Source organism: Camarhynchus parvulus, chromosome 14, assembly GCF_901933205.1.
Source record: "Camarhynchus parvulus chromosome 14, STF_HiC, whole genome shotgun sequence".
Classification (NCBI taxonomy): domain Eukaryota; kingdom Metazoa; phylum Chordata; class Aves; order Passeriformes; family Thraupidae; genus Camarhynchus; species Camarhynchus parvulus.
In genome coordinates, this window is record NC_044584.1 from 1771511 (window position 1) to 1789859 (window position 18349).

At 51.4% G+C, this 18349-nt stretch overlaps 1 protein-coding gene across 1 annotated transcript in view; it reads left to right on the forward strand.

Moving 5' to 3' along the window:
• Window positions 1-772: 772 nt before the first annotated feature.
• The window catches only part of XPO6 (exportin 6), a 62802-nt gene continuing 45225 nt past the window's right edge, over window positions 773-18349 (forward strand). The window contains 2 exon segments of the mRNA XM_030957873.1: window positions 773-928; window positions 16784-16874. Of these exon segments, the coding sequence (XP_030813733.1) occupies window positions 926-928; window positions 16784-16874 (94 nt within the window). The 5' untranslated portion in view covers window positions 773-925.

Consider the following 18349-nt stretch of genomic DNA (forward strand, 5'->3'; position numbering starts at 1 on the left):
GGGGAGGGCTGGGGCTTTGCCTCGCCCTGGTTTGTTTAATTACTTAATTAGTTACACGGGCACAAAGCCAGGAGCCACATCCAGAGCCCTGGGAGCTCCTCATGGGGCAGGAGCTGGGGGGCAGCGCTGGGGCTGGCGAGGGGCGAGGGACAGGGCTGGATCCAGGGACAGGATCCTATCCCATCCCATCCCATCCCATCCCATCCCATCCCATCCCATCCCATCCCATCCTATCCTATCCTATCCTATCCTATCCTATCCTATCCCAATCCCATCTCCATCCCATCCCACCCCATCCTGTCCCCAATCCCATCCCATTCCATCTCCAATCCCTCACAAGCCCCGCCCATACTGGGCGTGTCAATACATGACCACGCCCATCACAGCATCAGCCCAATCACCTCCCATTTCCTGTCGCGCGGGAAAGCGCCCTCGGCGCATGCGCAGTGCTGCGGGGGCGGGGCCAGGCGCAGCTCCGGGCGTGCCCTTCCCTCAGCGCCCCGCACAGCGCCGCGCCCTTCTCCAAGATGGCGGCGCACAGCGCGCCGCGCCGAGCTGCGCATGCGCTGTGCCGTTGCCTGGCTCTGATTGGCTACGGGCGCCGGTGAGCGCTTCCGGTGGGAGGGCGGGGCGGGCCCGGGATGCGCCTGGCGTAGCCCCGGCACCGACACCGGCCCCGCACCGCGCCGCCGCCGCTCCCGCCCGCCCGCGCTCCCGCCGCCCTGCCCGGCGCCCCGGGGGCTCCCCGTCCCGCCGCTTGGGGAGGCCCGGGGGCTGGGTGCCGGCAGCTCTCCGGTGCCCGTGGCTGCGCGGCCGGCGGGGGCTCGCCGGTGCATGGGCGGGGGGGCCCCGCCGGGCCACCGCCGGCCATGAGATGAGCGGAGCGCGGCGCCCTGCCTAGAGCCGCCCCGGGGCCGCCGCGGCCATGGTGAGCTGGGGCAGCGGGGACGGGAGCGTGCGGGGAAGGGGGGATGGTCCCGCGGGGCCCGGACACCGGAGCATGAGGGGCCGAGGGGCGGCGGCACCCCCGGGGCACCGCGGGACAGGATGGGAAAGGCCGGGAGGGCACGGATCCGTCCTGCGAGCCTCGGTGCCCGGGCGTGCTGGGAATTCCGGGTTTGTGGCCTTAAAGCCGAGGGGTGCCCTGGCAGCTGCGGCTGCCCCGGTCCCTGGCAGTGCCCAGGCCCGGCCGGGAGCAGCCTGGCACGGCCCAGCCTGGCACGGCCCAGCCTGGCACGGCCCAGCCTGGCACGGCCCAGCCTGGCACAGCCCAGCCTAGCCCTGGACGTGGCACAGGATGAGCTTCAAGGTCCCTTCACACCCAAACCATTCGGTGATTAAATTCTCCGGCGCCAGCTGTGGGTTTGCCCTCACGGCCTCCTTGGGTAAGCCGGAGGAGTGACCTGGATTCTGTTCCGTGCTGGGGACAGCGGCCTTGGCTGTGCCCGCAGTGCCAGGGCACCGACAGGGACAGGGACAACGACAGGGCCAGGGCCAACCGCTGGGATCTGCACAAGGCTCTCCTCCCCTCGCTGAGATCCCCAGGAAAGGTCTCAGGAGCGTCTCTGGCCGTGTGGGTGCTGCAGAGGCGGGCTGGCAGCGCTGGCAGGTGGGGATCGCCCCAGGGCATCGGGTGCTGCTCGCTGCCACCACCCCAGAGCTGCTGATCTTCTTTTCCCTTTGCTCTACCCACAGGGATGTCTTCTATCCCAGTATTGGGATCCCACCCTGTATGCCAGTGTTTCTTGGGGTGACCAAGGGCAGGCAGCAGTGGGGAGATGCTTTGAGCAGCCCTGGATCTGCTCCTGGGACCCTGCCCTGGCTCACCCAGAGAGCCCCACTGAGCTCAGGCTGCAGTTCCTGGCCTGGTGCTCACCCCACTCCACCTTAACGTGCCTTTGGTGGTGTAGGATCAGGCTTTGCACCCCTTTTCTTCCGGAATTTGGGGTCCTGATTGTGAATTTCTTCACCCAGGGGCTGAGGTAATCACATTGCTCGCTGTGTGATGTGCTCCTGGTACATGACTGGTGGTTTATTGAAACTTTGGTCTCTGTAGCCCCTTTGGTGAGCTCCATTAGGCCCTTGCAGAGGCTTTGCTGCTCCATCTGGGACAGAGTCTTCTCAGTAAAAAATACATATATAATATAATAATAATATAATATTTATATATATCTAAATCCTGGTAGTATTTTATGGCAGTAAAGCACTGAGGGTGCTCGGGGGGGGGCTCCTGATGTGTCTGCCACGTGTCCCAGCTCTTTGTGGCTTTAGCTTCAGGCAAAGGGTGATTTTTGAGGCGGATTCTTAGTGACCAGCCCAGGTTCAAAAAGGTGAATAAATGGTTTGCAGGGTTTGGCAGGCCAGGCTGTGCACTTCACAGTTAGTTCTCCCCTCGCTTCCCTGCGGACACACACATTTCTCCTCCTGAATTACACCTTGGTTTCTTCTTTTTTTCCCTTCACCATCCACTGTTTGGCTTCATGTGGAAGTTGAGCAGCAGCCCCTGGGCTGTGCTGCAGGATTTACTGTTGTAACTCATCATGTGACTCCTGGGCAAGATTTTCCTTCTGTTCTCTTTTCCCTGGAGCCTACAGATGGGCATGTTCTGCTGCTAGAGCACCCTCCTTCCTGGAAACAGTTGGGAAAGTGTGAAGAGGAGCTGCTGGAAGGCACACAGGGAACAAATAAAAGAGAATTAAACTCTGCTCCAGGAGAGCAGGCTGCTGGGAGCAGGTTTTCCTCAGTGGGGCTGGGCTGGGTTCATGTGGAAGGTAATGAGCTGGGGTGAATTAGAGCTTGATTAACTGGGCAGGGATTTTGGGAGGAAGTTGGGAAGGCAGGAGGGAATGCAGTGATGCACAGTGAGCTCAGGCACTGCCAATGCTGTGAGCAAACTCCTGTTTGCTGGGCTGAGTTGCCACTCATGGCTCAGAAATCCTAATGCCACTCAAAAGTTGGGTTTGGAGGAAGCTTTAGTGTTTCTGTGCTTTCAGAGGTGTTTGCAGAGAGCTCTGTGTGGGAGTTTTGGGGCTGCTCCTGCCTGCTGTGTGTGTCCATAGTGCTGGTGCTCTGTTTTGGGGTCCCAAACTCCAGTTTGGGGCTTCCTGAGGGAAAGGAAAGGTGGTGGTGATGCTGTGGTGTTTCTCCAGGGAAAACAGGATACTGCAAAATCTGGCTGGGTTTCTCTGGAGTTCATCTCTGAGCACACAGAGCACATCCAGCTTCAGACTTTGCTTCCACACACCACAAATTATTGCATTGTTTCCTGCTCACCTTTTAGAGGATTTTTATGAACAGGTTCAAAGTAAATATTGTTGATGGAGCTGTCCTTGGAGGGATTTATTTTCTGTCCATATTAGCCATGTCTTTTGTCTCATCACTCTTTCCTTCACCTTTGTTCCTTCCACTGGTGAAGATGAACCATCTTTGAAGCCCTGGGAGCTCAGCTGGGACCTCCTGAGCAAACCCCTCACCTGGGAATTGCATTTGCACCTCCCATGTGAGGCTGGGATTTCAGTGCTTGCCTCCTGGGAGGCACATTCTTCGCTCTGTGGGATTTATATCCTGCCAGCAACCAAAGCAGCTCAGGAGCAGGGACTTCCAGGAAATGCTGCAGTGTGAGGTTTGGGATGCAGGGATGCTGGAGAGCTGCAGCCAGCTTCTCCCAGAGCAAATCCCACTTCCCCCAGGCTGCCCCTGGGCCTGCAGAGGAGCAGACAATGGAGGTTCCCAGCTCCAGGGAGTCTCGTGGCCCTGTGCTGTGTGAGGCACTGAAATGGAGCAGGCAGTGGGCGTCTGCAGCTTGGCTGTTCCTGAGTTCCCCACAGCAGCATCCTGCCTTTCATTCCACAGCCTCTCTTCCCACCTGCCTGGATTTTAGCAGTGAGTGCTGTTGTTTTCTTGTGCCTCAAGCTGCCTGTGATGGTTGCAGCCTTCCTTCCATTCAGGAAGGAGTGGAGTGTGTGTGGATTGCAGCTTGTCCTGCCAGGTGAGGCTGCTGAGCCCTGGCTTATCCTGGTGCTCGTGGTTGCCAGGGAGCTGCTGCTCCATTGCCAGAACAGCTCCTGTTTGTTCTGTGTCAGCCCTGCTGAGCTGGTGGCCCTGAGGCTGGCTCGGGCTGTGCCTGGCAGCCAGAGCTGCTCTGGGGGCACTCCTGCTCTCTGCAGGTGACCCAGGACATTGGCACAGGAGGGAGCAGCAGCTTCTTGCTCCTGCAGAGCCCCTTGGCCTGGCTGTCCCATCACCCTGGGGACACTTGGGCCCTGTGTGGGCTGTGCTGCTGTCCCTGGCCCAGGTGGGCTCAGGGATGGTGTGGTGAGCTCAGGGGTGCTGTGCTCCCTTTTCCTGGCCCAGGTGAACTCAGGGATGCTGTGCTGCCTGCCCCTGGCCCAGGTAAGTTCAGGGATGCTGTGGTGAGCTCAGGGGTGCTGTGCTGCCTGCCCCTGGCCCAGGTGAGCTCAGGGGTGCTGTGCTCACTTTTCCTGGCCCAGGTGAGCTCAGGGATGCTGTGCTCCCTTTTCCTGGCCCAGGTGAGCTCAGGGATGCTGTGCTCCCTTTTCCTGGCCCAGGTGAGTTCAGGGATGCTGTGGTGAGCTCAGGGGTGCTGTGCTGCTGTCCCTGTCCCAGGTGAACTCAGGGATGCTGTGCTGCCTGTCCCTGTCCCAGGTGAACTCAGGGATGCTGTGGTGACCTCAGGGATGCTGTCTGTACTGCTGTCCCTGTCCCAGGTGAGCTCAGGGATGCTGTGGTGAGCTCAGGAGTGCTGTGCTGCCTGCCCCTGGCCCAGGTGAGCTCAGGGGTGTTGTGCTCTGAGGAGTTGGGGATGCTTCTGCTGCCGCCCAGACAGGAAGTGCTGGCTCATGGCCAGGTGGGCTCAGCTTCTCAGCAGGGTTTTTTGTGATGAAGAGGGAGCTGAGGGTGTTGTCCCCTCCCTGTGTCCCCCAGCAGTGCCAGCTGAGGTGCAGCATCACAACCACACCCCTAAGCCTGAGGTTCTGTCTGCTCTCAGTGCATCCCCTCCATGAGCAGTTCAATAAAAGCCAACCCTCTCTAGAACCCTTCTGACTCAAAGCAGAGTAGGAACTCAGAAGTTCCGGCCTCAGCTCCAACATCTGGCTTCCTTTTTTGGCCAGCGAGTCACAATGTGACTCTGTGTGCCCCCAGTTATCTCCCCTCTATTAAACCATCCAACTGGGGATGCTGATTAATGCTGATGAACGTTCCCAACTCTGCACCAAGGCCTGGGTAGCTCTGGGGATGAACCAGGAGTGGGAACTGTAGCAGGAGAGCTGATCTCTGCTCAGATGCTTCCTCCAAAAGCAGAGCTTTTTCTCAGAAGAAAACAGCTCATTTAGCAGAATGGTTGCACATAATCCCTTTCAGGACCTATAATAATTCCAACACATCCATATTTCAAAGACCTGGGTAGCTAAATGTAGGCTGCAGGAGGACTAAAAGCTATCAAGGTAAAATTGTTGAGCCTCCAGGTTCACTAAATGAGCTTGAAAAGCTCATTTCCACTGGCTGTTGCTGATGGATGGGTGGTGGTGGCTGTAATTATTTCAGCAGAAGAGCATTAAAATCTGGCAGGTACCACAAAGCTCCTGCCATGGAGTGCTGTGCAGAGATCACTCCATGCACAGATACCCAAAATCTCCAAGAACTTTGGGTTCAGTTGGGTGAATTAATTAGGTGGTGTCATTTAGGAACCAGGTAGCTGCTGTTAATGTTGGATTTATTCTTTAGTGCATGCAAAGTAGAAGGAGATGTAGCTTTGAGGTGGATAGGCTGATACCTGCCTGTAGAATGTGCCCTAAAATCTTTCCAAATCATTATCCTCTGTCACACAGCAGATATTTCCTCTTAGGAACTATATTTCTATTTGGGTCACTGCTGCCTTGGCTCTCTCTGCATCCCAGGTGTCAATATGACAACCTTCTTTGAGAGAGAGAGAAAAGAAGGTGTCTGCTGCTTTGTTTTATCAAAATAAAATGTTTAGACTCCCATTTATATAGAATAATTTTTGGAATCCCATTTTCAGCATTTATGAAGTGTGCAGCGTGTGCCTGTTCTCCCTTGTAGGCCTCCTTGTTCCAACCAAAATGTAAATATTGATATTTTGGTAGGGGAAAAGCAATTGGCTTTTCCCCTACTGATTCTGATGGTCAGGGACTTTCCTACTCGTCCAGGCACCCCCTGGGGTTTATTTGTAGGTTCTGTCCTATGGAATTTTGGGATGATGCAGCTTCTCCTGGGCTGAGAAGCTCCTACCAGCTCTTTCCAATCTTATCTTCCCTCCACACACATTTGATTCCTTTCTTTATCCTTGTTTCTCTTTTCTGTTTACACTCAGGATACTTTCACTCCACCAGAGCTATTCCAGGCTCTTGTAGCAACACCACAAATTCCTTATTTATTTTTCCTCCCGCTGATCTTCCCTGACCCTTCTCCTATGTGGATCATCCCCAGAATTCCATTTCTTTTCCCATTTCCAGCCCTTTGCATTCACGCTCCAAAATATCTTTTATTTGTTCCAGCATCTCCAAGCTCGTGGTTGGATCTCTGTGTGTATTTTTAGCATTTTGACTTAATATTTTATTAGGGCTTTAATTGCAGCATGGAGTTCTTCCCAAGAGGGATTGTCCTGGTTCCTTTTTGTCCCCTCTTTGGAGAAAGGAGTGTGCTCATCTGTTTTGTGTACTGCCTTGTCAGGGTGCCAAAGCCAGCATTGGATGCAGCTTTCCAGAGGGGAATGAGGGGTTTTTTTTTCCCTTTGGAGAGATGTTTTGCCTGAAAAATCTGTGTTGTGCTCAGCTGGTTCCCTGCTGCTTCATTGAGTAAGAACAGAGCAGGTTTCTTCTGCATGGCAATTCCACCTTTTCTTTGGGATGAGGAGCAGTTTCTTCCACGGAGGTTTGGCTCAGTGCTGATTTCCCTGGTGTTCAAAATCAGGGTCTGGAGAGGATTCAGCAAAACCAGCTCCTGGGCATGGCTGCAGTTGTTCCTCATCCCATTCCCTAACCCTTGGGTTATGAGGGATAAACCTGTATTTCCTACAGTTCCTTGGCTTTCTTTTTGCAAGGGTGAAGGAAACCAAGAGAAGGACCAAGAGCTCCATGGCCTGTAGTCTCTGATGTGGAAATGTGAGGTCAGTGCTCAGGGGGCAATTCCTGCTCCCAGCCCTTCCTCTGATCCCAGGAGCTGCTGGGTTTGGGACTGGGGAAAGCTGCAGCTTTGGCTTTCCAAAGCTGCTTTTTCCTGTGTTCTGCTGGTGCTTGAAGGAGCTGGTTGGGTCATGGTGACCCTTTGGGTCCCCCAGGACAAATATCCCCATGTTGGCCCAGCAGAGCCTCCTGATGTGGGCAGGGAGCCTGGAACCCCCCCAGGGTGGGACCCCCAGAGCTGCAGGGGTGAGCAGCAAGGGGAAGTTGTGAAATCCCCCAAAGTGCAGCAGCACTGCAGATGTCAACAGCTTGTTTTTCTTTAATTGGACTGGATGTTCTCCCTGCGTGAGCTGTCCTTTGAAAATATTTTAATTAACAAAAATCTCAGTTATTCCCATGGTGTTTCCCATGGTGGTTTCATTATGCACTCTTAAATGCCCAGCACAAGTTTTCATGCTCTTGCCAGGAATGAAGTTTAGAGTTTCCCAATCTTTTTTTCCTTTTCTCTGACAGGAATTGAGGGTCTGAAAATTCCATATTTTCATGCAGTATAATCACACCTCCTTGGAAATCAGGTCTGGCTGCTGTAATGTATTGGATCAGGTATAATCCTACCCCAAGTTTGCCCTAAACCTTACACTTTGTGTAGCCAGGTGTTGGGACAGCTTTTCCCCATGGTAATGGGCTTAATCCTGCCAGGCAGAAGTGAATGGAGAAAAATCAGCAGGATTTGCTTGCTGGAGTTGCATCTGAGTAGAGGTACCTCTTTAAGAAATCTGCTGAATAATTGGTTTTTTCTTACATTCACTTTCTTTTTTTTGCCTGCCCTGGTGCTTCCCATTTCCAGCTCTGCATATGTGCATAATTCCAGAGCCTCCTTCACTTGGGGCTACAAACAACTGTGATTCACAGCCTTCCCTGGGAATTATTGGGACTTGTCTGGAGGCTGAGATAAATAAGGGTTTATTTGTGGCTCTGCTGACAGTGAAGGATTTGAGAAGTGTTTTTTAAAAATCTCTTCATGCATCTTGGACTCCTCAGAGCTGCTACACAACCACGCCAGGTTCTCCACTCCTGTCACTTGGGCATCTTTCCTTGGCTTCTCTCTGGGCAAAGGAGCTGCCACGTTTGTGCAAGTGGGGAGGAGCAAGGGTTTGGCATTTTGAAGTGTCAGATTTTCACCTGTAAGAGTGTGAGGAGTGTTCTCTGTAGGAAGAGTCATTATAACCATAGGAAGGATGTGGAGCTCCTGGGGAGAGTCCAGAGGAAGCTACAGAGATGCCCCAAGGATGGAGCCAGGCTGGGAGAGCTGGGGGTGCTCACCTGGAGAGGAGAAGGCTCCAGGGACACCCCAGAGCCCCTGCAGGGCCTGAAGGGGCTCCAGGAGAGCTGGAGAGGGACTGGGGACAAGGGATGGAGGGACAGGACCCAGGGAATGGCTGCCACTGCCAGAGGGCAGGGATGGATGGGATACTGGGAATTAGGAATTGTTCCCTGTGAGGGTGGGCAGGCCCTGGCACAGGGTGCCCAGAGCAGCTGTGGCTGCCCCTGGATCCCTGGCAGTGCCCAAGGCCAGGCTGGGCAGGGCTTGGAGTGACCTGGGACAGTGGGAGGTGTCCCTGCCATGGCAGGGGTGGCACTGGGTGGGCTTTAAGGTCCTTCTGGGCCAAACCATTCCATGATCCTGTGGTAGGTGTGGGGTTTTTAAACAGACTCCAGCTCAGAAGGCTGTACTGGGCACAGTGTGAGCTCATTTGCCACTGCTGCTCATCTCTTGGTCTCTGCACCATTGCAGTGAGATGATGAGGGCATTTTTCTCAACACCTTTTTACAAATTCTTTTTATAAGGATTTTTTTATTCCCTTCACAAATACTTTCCTCACAAACCTACTTGTTTCCAAAGGACTCCTTGGGATCTTTTTTGCACCTGCCTGGTTTGAAGTTGGGTCACTTGCCCTAAACCTCTGGAGGAAGTGTTGTCTCAAAGTGAGTGAAGCTGCATTTGGGGCAGCCCTGTGGTCCTGCCTGCTTTGTTTATGTAGAGAAAAGGGAAGAGATTTGTTCCTTGTGCCCGTGCTCCTGGGGCTGCTGCACAAGCACTGCCCCTCAGGGAAGGATGGGATCTCCCTGCAAGGGGTCACAGCCTGGGTTGGGCTGTGGGGCATCCTGGGGAACCCAGCAAAGGGAGAGGGTGAAGTGAAAGGAGCAAAACAGCTTCAGAGGTGTGAGTTTCTAGACTTCACTGGGGGAATTTAAGTGAATTCTGAACTGAGACAAGCAGAGTCACCTTGCAGTGTTTTCACTTCTGGAAGCAGCTCCTGCCCAGCCCAGCACCCTTGGCAGATGCTCAGCTGTGTCTGTCTGAAGAGCAGATTTTGTTTGCCTGGTTTTGCTGATAACCCACAAAATGAGAAGTTATAATCATTGATGGCTTAAAAAGTGGTGCCCAACAGCTGAGAACTGACTGAGCCAAGTGGCTGCTGAGGGAGGGCTGATGGCTGTGGCTGGATTCTCAGGTTTAAGTTGCAGGTCCAAAAAGTGACTCCAGAGCCACCTCTGCCTGCTGTGCTTTGGTGATGTGCAGGGTATTGATCTTGAGGATTCTGCTTTGGGTGCTTCTGCACTTCTCAGCTGGGTATTGTTATTTTAGCAATTGCTTGTTTGGGAAAATTCTGTGTTGCTGAGCCCTTTCCAGCAGCTAAACCACAAGAAATCAATTAGGAAGTCAGCAGCACGTGACCAGCTGCCTTTCCTGGGTGTCAGGGACTCAGAAATTGCTCTTGGGCTTGTCTTCAGCAAGTGTGACTTGAAACAGCACTGTTCCTAAACCACCCTTTGCTTTTTCCAGCCTGCTGGGATTGTTTTATTCCTTTGCTGGGTTTCTAAGAGAGTTCCTGGGAACTGCTGGGTGGAGGACACACTGCCTGCTGGGCTTGGTTATGTGGGTTAAGAGTTACTGGGTTAGAAAGAATCAGACTCGGACACTTGAGCCTGTTAATCAAAGTTCAACCTTCAAACCTGATGCCTGGTTAAGTGAATCTGCCTGTCCAAGAGGGTTTAAGAAATCAGATCCCTTGGGTATTGAAAAAGGTGCTGATTACTCGTGGAGCAGGCAGTGTTCCAGGTAAGATGATCTCTGGTGCAGAAATCAGGTTGGCACTGCTGGCTCTCCATGGCCTGTTCCACACAGCTCTGCTCAGCCTGGGGTCCTACTGAGTCCTTAGGTGATATTTAAATTAAACACTCTGATTCCTGAAGTGCAGCCAGGTGCCTGAAGGGGGGAGTTGTCCAGGCAGGAGGGCTTTGAGCAGCCCTGGAGCTGCCCTGAGCTTTGGGACCTCAGGGACACGGAGAGGAGCGTGGTGCCTTTGCTCCTCTGCCATTTGCCTTGAGGTACAACAGCAATCTGTGACTTTTATCCCACCATTGAAGCAGAAAATCTACTATAATGAGATTGCAGAATCTGCATGTTGTTGGTGATGTGCTGAGGTGGTCTCTGAGATGAGAGGGGGGAGCTCTGCAGGCAGAGCTGCCTTGCCACGGCCCCAGGAGCTGAGCTGTGCTGGGAGCACCGAGGGGGCCCAGTCTGCTTTCAGTTCTGGAAACCACAAAAACATCTCTGAGATGCAACAAGGAAACTGAGAATGAAGGCTGAGCCCTGTCCTGATAGCATCAGCAGGGCACTGCTGGGGAGCACGTGTGCTGTGGGCTGCTGGTGTCAGAACTCTGATAAGAGACCCTGGAATGAGAGTGAACCCCCAAATTCTGCAATTTTTGGTGGAAGGGATTGAATCTAATGAGTAACACTGATTTTGAGCTCCCAGCTCTACCTCCCTGCAGGAGGATGCCTGCCTTCTTTTCTGGAGGATGTGTTGGGTGTCCTACAACTTTTTTGAAACACTTCATAATTCTGCTTTTCTTGCTAAAAATAATAGTGTACTTCTTCCATGAATTTTACTGCCCTGAGTGACCCTGAGCTGTCCCAAGGGTTCTCCAGGGTTTTGTGAGCAGGCTTAAACTGACCCACAAGCTTTCTGAGAATGTGATTTCTAATTTACATGTTCATTATTACCATGTTGTGTTAGGGCTGGGGCAGGGAGGGGCTCTGAAAGACACCCTGGTAATCCTTCAATGAGTAAATTACTACCTCAGTACCTGGAGATGTTAGTGTTGTTAATACTCACCATACATATGTGCATCATTAAGTTAGGCTTGACCATAAATAATAGAGAAAGAAGAAAATTCAGCAGCTGGAGTGTGGTTGTTTGTATTTTTAGATGTGTGACTGTGCTGTTAATTAACTGCAAACACTGGGAGCAGAAGGCTCTGAGGTGGAAGAGGATGGGACATTGCAATTAGCAACGACAGGGTGATGATGAGTTATTTTATACAGGTGCTGTGGATGAAATTTCTTGTTTCTTGTCTGTTTTTTTAACCCTGTGCACTTGCTTGTTGGTAGCAAAATAGCAATTCCAGCTGGGAATTTTTCCATCAGCCAGGATTCTCCTTGTGTGCAGTCCCTCCTCTCCTGGAAGAGCTGCCCACAAGCTGGTAGACATAGCTGATAGTGATTTTAACAGCTAGATGTGATAAAATCTGAATCTGATAGCTGGGAGGAGGCTGGGCTGTGTGTCTTGCACTGGAAATGGCAGGAGAGGGAGGATTGGGATTGGGATTGGGATTAGGATTAGGATTGGGATTGGGATGAGAGGCAGGCTCCAGAAGGTGAGGAAGCTGCAGAGGGATCTGTGCAGGGTGTGGGGGTTTGGTGGGCTGGGGCTGTTCAACAGCAGGAGCAGGGACAGCACAGGGACTGCAGGCAGGGATGGACAGGGAGATCATCAAACCCCAAACCAGGATGGGTGCAGGGGGTGGGAACAGCTCCCCAACACAACTCCCAGCTGTAAATAAAAAGTAAAGATGCAGAGGAGAGTTTGATGTGCTCTGAGGGCTCCTGGGGTGCAGCAGAGCCTGGGCTTTTCCTCCCTGCCACTGGAGGAGGCCATGGGAGCTTGTGTGGTGGAAAATCCATCCTTCCACATCAGGAAGGTGCTGCCTGAAGGATGAAGTCACCTCTGTAACATTGCAGCTGCAATTAACATCTTACTAAAAAAAGCTCTGGAGAGGGAATGCCTTAAATTTGTCTTGGAGTGGTATCCATTTGCAAACACATTAGGGAAAAAGTGAACAGACCTAACCCTTCTCTCAGTTGTCATTAGCCCCAGTTGCTGTATTTAGAGCATCGTTTGTGTGATGGATGCTCTAATGGCAAACATTACAAGGTTAACAGCTTGTGTTTTTATGGCAAAGCAGTAGAGAAAATCTTTGCCCTCAACAAAAAAAAATCCCTTCAGAGAGCATAAAATGAAATTTAAAAAAAGAAAAAAGAGGAAGTGAACTCTAAATGAAAGCACTCGTGGAGAAAATGGCTTTAGAAAGCACTTCCATGTCTTGCAGAATGAGCAGGTGCTTCTTTAAGGGCTGTGGTTGTGTTTGGTGATATGCAAACTAAAATTAGCATTGTATCTGCTCTTCAAGTGCATGTGCAGTGTCTAAAGTGCAACCCAAGGATGGCTGCTCTGATGTTTGCTGGAGCTGCATGAGTAACTGGTTCTGCCCCAGTGCTTTAGTCATAGTCTGCATCTGAGCTTGTGATGGAGTCAGCAGCAGGGTACAAAGATTTTGCTTCTCCAGAGCCTCACTGAGGTGCAGCTGCAATATTGAACAGCCTGAAATGCAGGAGGTTGGCAGCTTTTTTTTTTCCCTTAATCAGCAGAAATCAGTTAATGACTCATAGAGCTGAAAATGTAACTGCAGGATAGCCCTGAAATCAGCTGGTGGGGTGGGTCCTTCTTGGGGTGCTTTGGTGGTGGATGTGCAGGTTCTTGGTAGCAAATCTTGTGTTTTCTGTCAGGAAAAGCTGCTGGAGGTCGTTTTCCTGGTTGGAGGAGGGCACACAGGGTTGGAGTCCAGAGGTGACTGGAGTGAGCAATCAGCTCCACCCCTCATCTGATAGTGCTGTGGAACACCTTTAGCAAACTAATGAGGGGAAAGGGATGGGAAGGACAGGCTGGCAGTGGCTCTCCCACGCTGATGCACCCTGTCCTGCTCTGATCACAGGGGACAGTTCCAGGAGGGGCAGAGCTGCTGCTGGCCCTGTCAGTGTGCCGTGGAGCCAGCTGAGCACTTAGAGGCACCAATCCTGGGGACAGTCACCTGTGACACACCTCCCAGAGATGCTGTTTTGACCCAAATTCTGGGTCAAACTATGGATGTGCTGCTGGAACACGGGAATCTGCAGCTGTGGCTGTGCTGGATTTAGCTCTGCTTGCATTTTGCTTTCACCTCTCTCTGCCTTGTTCCCCCAAGGGAGCTGTGACAAGGACATCACCTTTGGCCCCAGGATCTGCTGGATTTGGCAGCCAGGACCCTCCCTGTGGGTCAGAACTCAGCCATGGTGTTGAGGCAGTGGAGCAGGGGTGGATGGTGACGTGGCACATCTGATCTCCCCTGCTTTTTGTGGGCTGCAGAGTTGTCTCTGCATGGAGAAAAGCTCACATTACCTGCTCTGCAAGCAGCACTTGGAGAACTGAATGTATTTTCCTCTCATGGTTAGCAGAAGAGAGAAATGGTATTTTCTGATGTTTGATCCAGCCCTGGGAGGCACTAGGGGTGAGAGGGGTCAGGTTTGACTTCTGAAAGAGTGGGAAGTATTTCTGTTTCAGTGGTTGCATATTTAGTAATGCCTCATGGAGGTGAGGCAGACTGCCAGCCCTGACACAGAAAACTGGGGTAGATTCTGTTTCTGATGGTCCACACTTCCCTGAAAAACCTTGGAATATGAAATCTGGGCATGACCCAGAATTCCAGACCAGAACCTGAGCTCAGCACTGCTGGTTCTGCCAGTCCTTCTCCTCAATGCAGAGCAAACAGGGAGCCCTAAAAGAAAGCAAACTGCTTGTTAAGGTGGGAATGATGCTAGGGAATATCCCAGGTGCTCCAAACAGCTGGACTTTCATTGGAGTCTCACTGATCAGCTCCCCAGGTGTCAGGGCCCAGGTGCAGCCACCTTCCCCTGCAGCTCTGCGCAACAGTGACCTCCTTATCTCAGTGGCCTCCTTATCAGAGCCTTGCTGGACAGCTGGGGGATGGCCATGTGCCTCCAGGACCTGGGGAACTTCAGGAATACCCAAAAGTTTCAGCAAATACAGGTCCTTGGTAAGCCCAGCCAGGAGTCAGGAGGGGATCCTGAGCTGGGCTTTGGTTACCTCAGACAGTTTCTCCTTCTGGACCTTCCTTTGGCCAAACCTCCCAAAGAGCCCCAAGAAGTCAAACAAGAGCACAGAACCATCCTGGAAGTCCCACTATGTATTTGTGCCTGAGGTGGCCTTGGGTGCTCTCCAGCCTGGGCTTTTCTGCATGAAATCCTCCTGTTCTGCTCTCTGGTTTATTTTTTTTTTTTCCTGCTTTTGACATGTTGGACATCAAGATTGTGGTGTTCTGCTTTGGAAGATTGACTGTGTTCCTAAGGAAGGGGATCTTCCAAACCTCAGTGCTGAAGGCAGTGGAGGACAAGGCAGATGCTCAAGATTTATAAGAGCTCCATAATTTATTTCCAAAAGCAGGATATAAATCTTGAATCTTGGAAGAAATGCACTTATGTCAACTGCTGTTGCTGAAGAAGAATTGCTGAATTAAGTATCCAAAAACATCTGAGCCCTTCCACCCTGTGAAGAGCTGAGAGTTTTCCATGGATTGAGGTGATCCTGGTATTGGATGGTAGAAGGTGGAGTGGGCAGAGCAGTGCTGCTGTTGAAGAATTTGCATCAAATTGAGATTGGAAACTCATCTTTGGGGGTTTGGCATCAGAAACTGCTGGTGAGACTCACTCTGTGCTGAGCAGCAGAGAAGGAAAGTGCAGGGATTTAGGAAAATACTGGATTTGTATGTGTGGATCTGCTTGGGAGGAGTTTAGGACAACTTAGCTCCCACAAATGGCAGTGTGGCCATACCCTAAGTCATGAAGGATGCCTCTTAGTCAGATATTTGTTTTTAAAGTGAGGCTCTTCTCCACAGAGGTGCTGTTACCTGGGAATGGTGACTGGCAGGAGGCTGAAGGGAAGTTTGCAGCCCAAGCAGGAATGGATTAAAGCTGCAAACATTGGATTGGAAACATTGGACAGCTCTGCTTGGGTTCTTGGTTGTTTTAAGCCAATTTCCCACTACCAGCATCTCCTGCTAAAATAATCCTTGATTTCTAGAGCAGGGCTTTAAAAAGTAAGGAAAAAAAAGGAGCAAGCAGGGCAGGAAGAGGAAGGTAAGATGGAATTCAGCATTCCTTTGGAAATGGAAATGCTCAGTGTCCTGCAGAGCATCCACTTCCAGCTGCTGTGGAGTTGTTGGTGCTCCTGGGGGTTAATCCAGTGAGGAGAGGCTCCTGCTTGGCCCTTGGGAAAACTGCTGTGCATGGAAATGGGAATTAGCAGAAACCTGGAGTGCTTCTGCAGGATGTCTCACATGCTCTTCTCTGCAGGAGACTGCCAGGCATGGCTTTTATTTCTGATTTGGGTTTGTTTTTTTTTTGAGGCAGAAATTTCAGTTTTATTAAATGTTTACTTTGTTCCTGTTCCTGAAGGTCTGGGCTTGAATCTTGATGCATTTGTTGTTCATAGCGTGGGTTGCAAACGTTGGGGACACAGCTATGGCATGGTCTGTGCTGTAGCAGGACTGTTTCTGAGGCTGCTACCTTGCCAGAATAAAATCATCCCAACTTCAGAGCACTCCAAAACTACACCTGGATGCTAGTCTTGATAATTTCTTTAAGATTTAAAACTGTAATTAATGATTTCCAGGAATAAAACCTAAATTGAGGGGGGTGGTGCTGTTCTTCTTGAATCAAATTGCTGAATACTGGTATATTGGTATGTACTGGTGTATTGCTTTTTAGACTGCTGGAAATTCCTTAATTTTTCAAGCTTCCTGAGCAGCAGAATGGCACCAAGGCAAAGACAGGAAGAGGTGTCAGGTGTCACAAGATCCTGGAATGATTGAGGTTGGAAAAGACCTCCAGGATCATCAAGTCCAACCTGTGGCCCATGCCCACCTTGTCCCCAGCCCAGAGCACTGAGTGCCACCTCCGGCCCTTCCTTGGACACCTCCAGGGGTGGGGACTCTGCCCCCCACCCAAGCAGCCCATTCCAACATCTGATCACCCTTTCTGGGAAAAAATTCCAAGAGAAATCCTCTCAAAGTTCATGCTTCCCATGACAGGATATTTACAATTTCTAAACATCTGAAAACATCTTTACCTGAACTTGCTGTCTTTGTGAGAATTATTTATTGCCTTAAAATTCCTGAATGCCTCCAAAATAAAGGAATTCTGTTGTGTTCTTGTCCTTATTAATGGAGCTGAGCAAACAGTCCTTCATGTCCAAAGCTTTCACTTGCAGTGGACAAATCTTGCTCCTCCCTGCCCCCAGTGAGCAGTTTGAGTTTCCAGTTATTTGCCCCATACTGGTCCTGCTCATGTTGGATTTTGGTGCCCCTGTGCTGTTCTAATGCCACCCTCCTGTGTCAGAGTGGGAGTGAGTTTTATTTCTTTCCTTCAATGTCCTTCCCAGGCATCAGAGGAGGCCTCCCTGCGGGCTCTGGAGAGTCTGATGACGGAGTTTTTCCACAATTGCACAACAAATGAGAGGAAACGGGAGATAGGTGAGTCCTGCCCTCCAGGGCTGCTCCTGGTGCTGCTCCTGCCCAGCAGAGGGGACTGGGGTGTTCCACACAGCTGTGCCTGCACTCAGCTGGCATCTTCCCCCTCCTGCTTACGTGGGACAGGTTTCCAAAGCTGGGGTTCCAGTGGGTCTCTGTAGATGATAAACCAGTGAGGTTCCTCTGTCCATTGTTGGGTTGTGTGTCCTGGGAATCCTCTGCCTGGATGGAGATGGAGCAGGCCCTTCAGCATTAGGAATGCAAAGCAAGGCTGTCCCAGTTCTTGTGGAATGACAAGCAGGAATAACAGCAATTCCCTTTGGGTGGGGTTATTAAATATGTCCTGAAAGGCAGCAGATCCTGCCAGGTGCTCTGGAGGAGCTGCTGGTGATTGTAAAGAGGCAGATTCCTTCTATTCCCAAACAGCCACAGGGATGTTCTGAGGGCTGGAGCCCCTCTGGAGCCAGGCTGGCAGAGCTGGGGGTGCTCACCTGGAGAGGAGAAGGCTCCAGGGACACCTCAGAGCCCCTGCCAGGGCCTGAAGGGGCTCCAGGAGAGCTGGAGAGGGACTGGGGACAAGGGATGGAGGGACAGGACACAGGGAATGGCTCCCACTGCCAGAGGGCAGGGATGGATGGGATATTGGGAATTAGGAATTGTTCCCTGTGAGGGTGGGCAGGCCCTGGCACAGGGTGCCCAGAGCAGCTGTGGCTGCCCCTGCATCCCTGGCAGTGCCCAAGGCCAGGCTGGCAGGGCTTGGAGCAGCCTGGGACAGTGGAAGGTGTCCCTGCCATGGCAGGGGTGGGATGGGATGAACTTTAGGGTCCTTCCAACCCAAACCGTTCTGGGGTTGCTCTGTTTCTACCATCTCTGGCCAGAAGTGTGATCAGCATGAAAGATTTGCCCCAGAAATCCTGTAAAATAAACAGCACAAGGTTTTTGTTGTGGTTTTTCTGAGTGTGATCTCCTGCTGTGGATAAGATATCCCTCATTTTCCTGCTTAAATTGCAGGAAAGAAAACAATTAATTAAACCTAAAACTTGCTCAGCCTGCAAAGCAGCCCTTGTGGCTTCTCTTTGTCACATTGTCACCTCATGAGAGATGACCAAATCCTCCCTGAGTGTTCAGGGAGGTTTCTGACATCCTGAACTTCACCAAGTCAGCAGCTCTTGAAGTTGCATTCAAAGAAGGTGGGTTTAGAACACTGATCTGAAGTGCTCCTACTCTCTCACAATGACCTGAAATCCCAACATTTGGCTTTTACAGATAAAATAACAGTGCTCATAATACAATTGCTGTGTGATTTGTTTTAATATTCACCTCTTATCTGCTGCAGTTATTTATGACAAAACTGATCCGAAAATTACACATCAGTTTTGTTTTCATTAAAACCTGTGGTTACATTGCTTTAAACACTGTAGAATGTGATTTTATTATATTTTTTGCCCTCCTCCAGGTTGAGTCATTCCCTGAACACA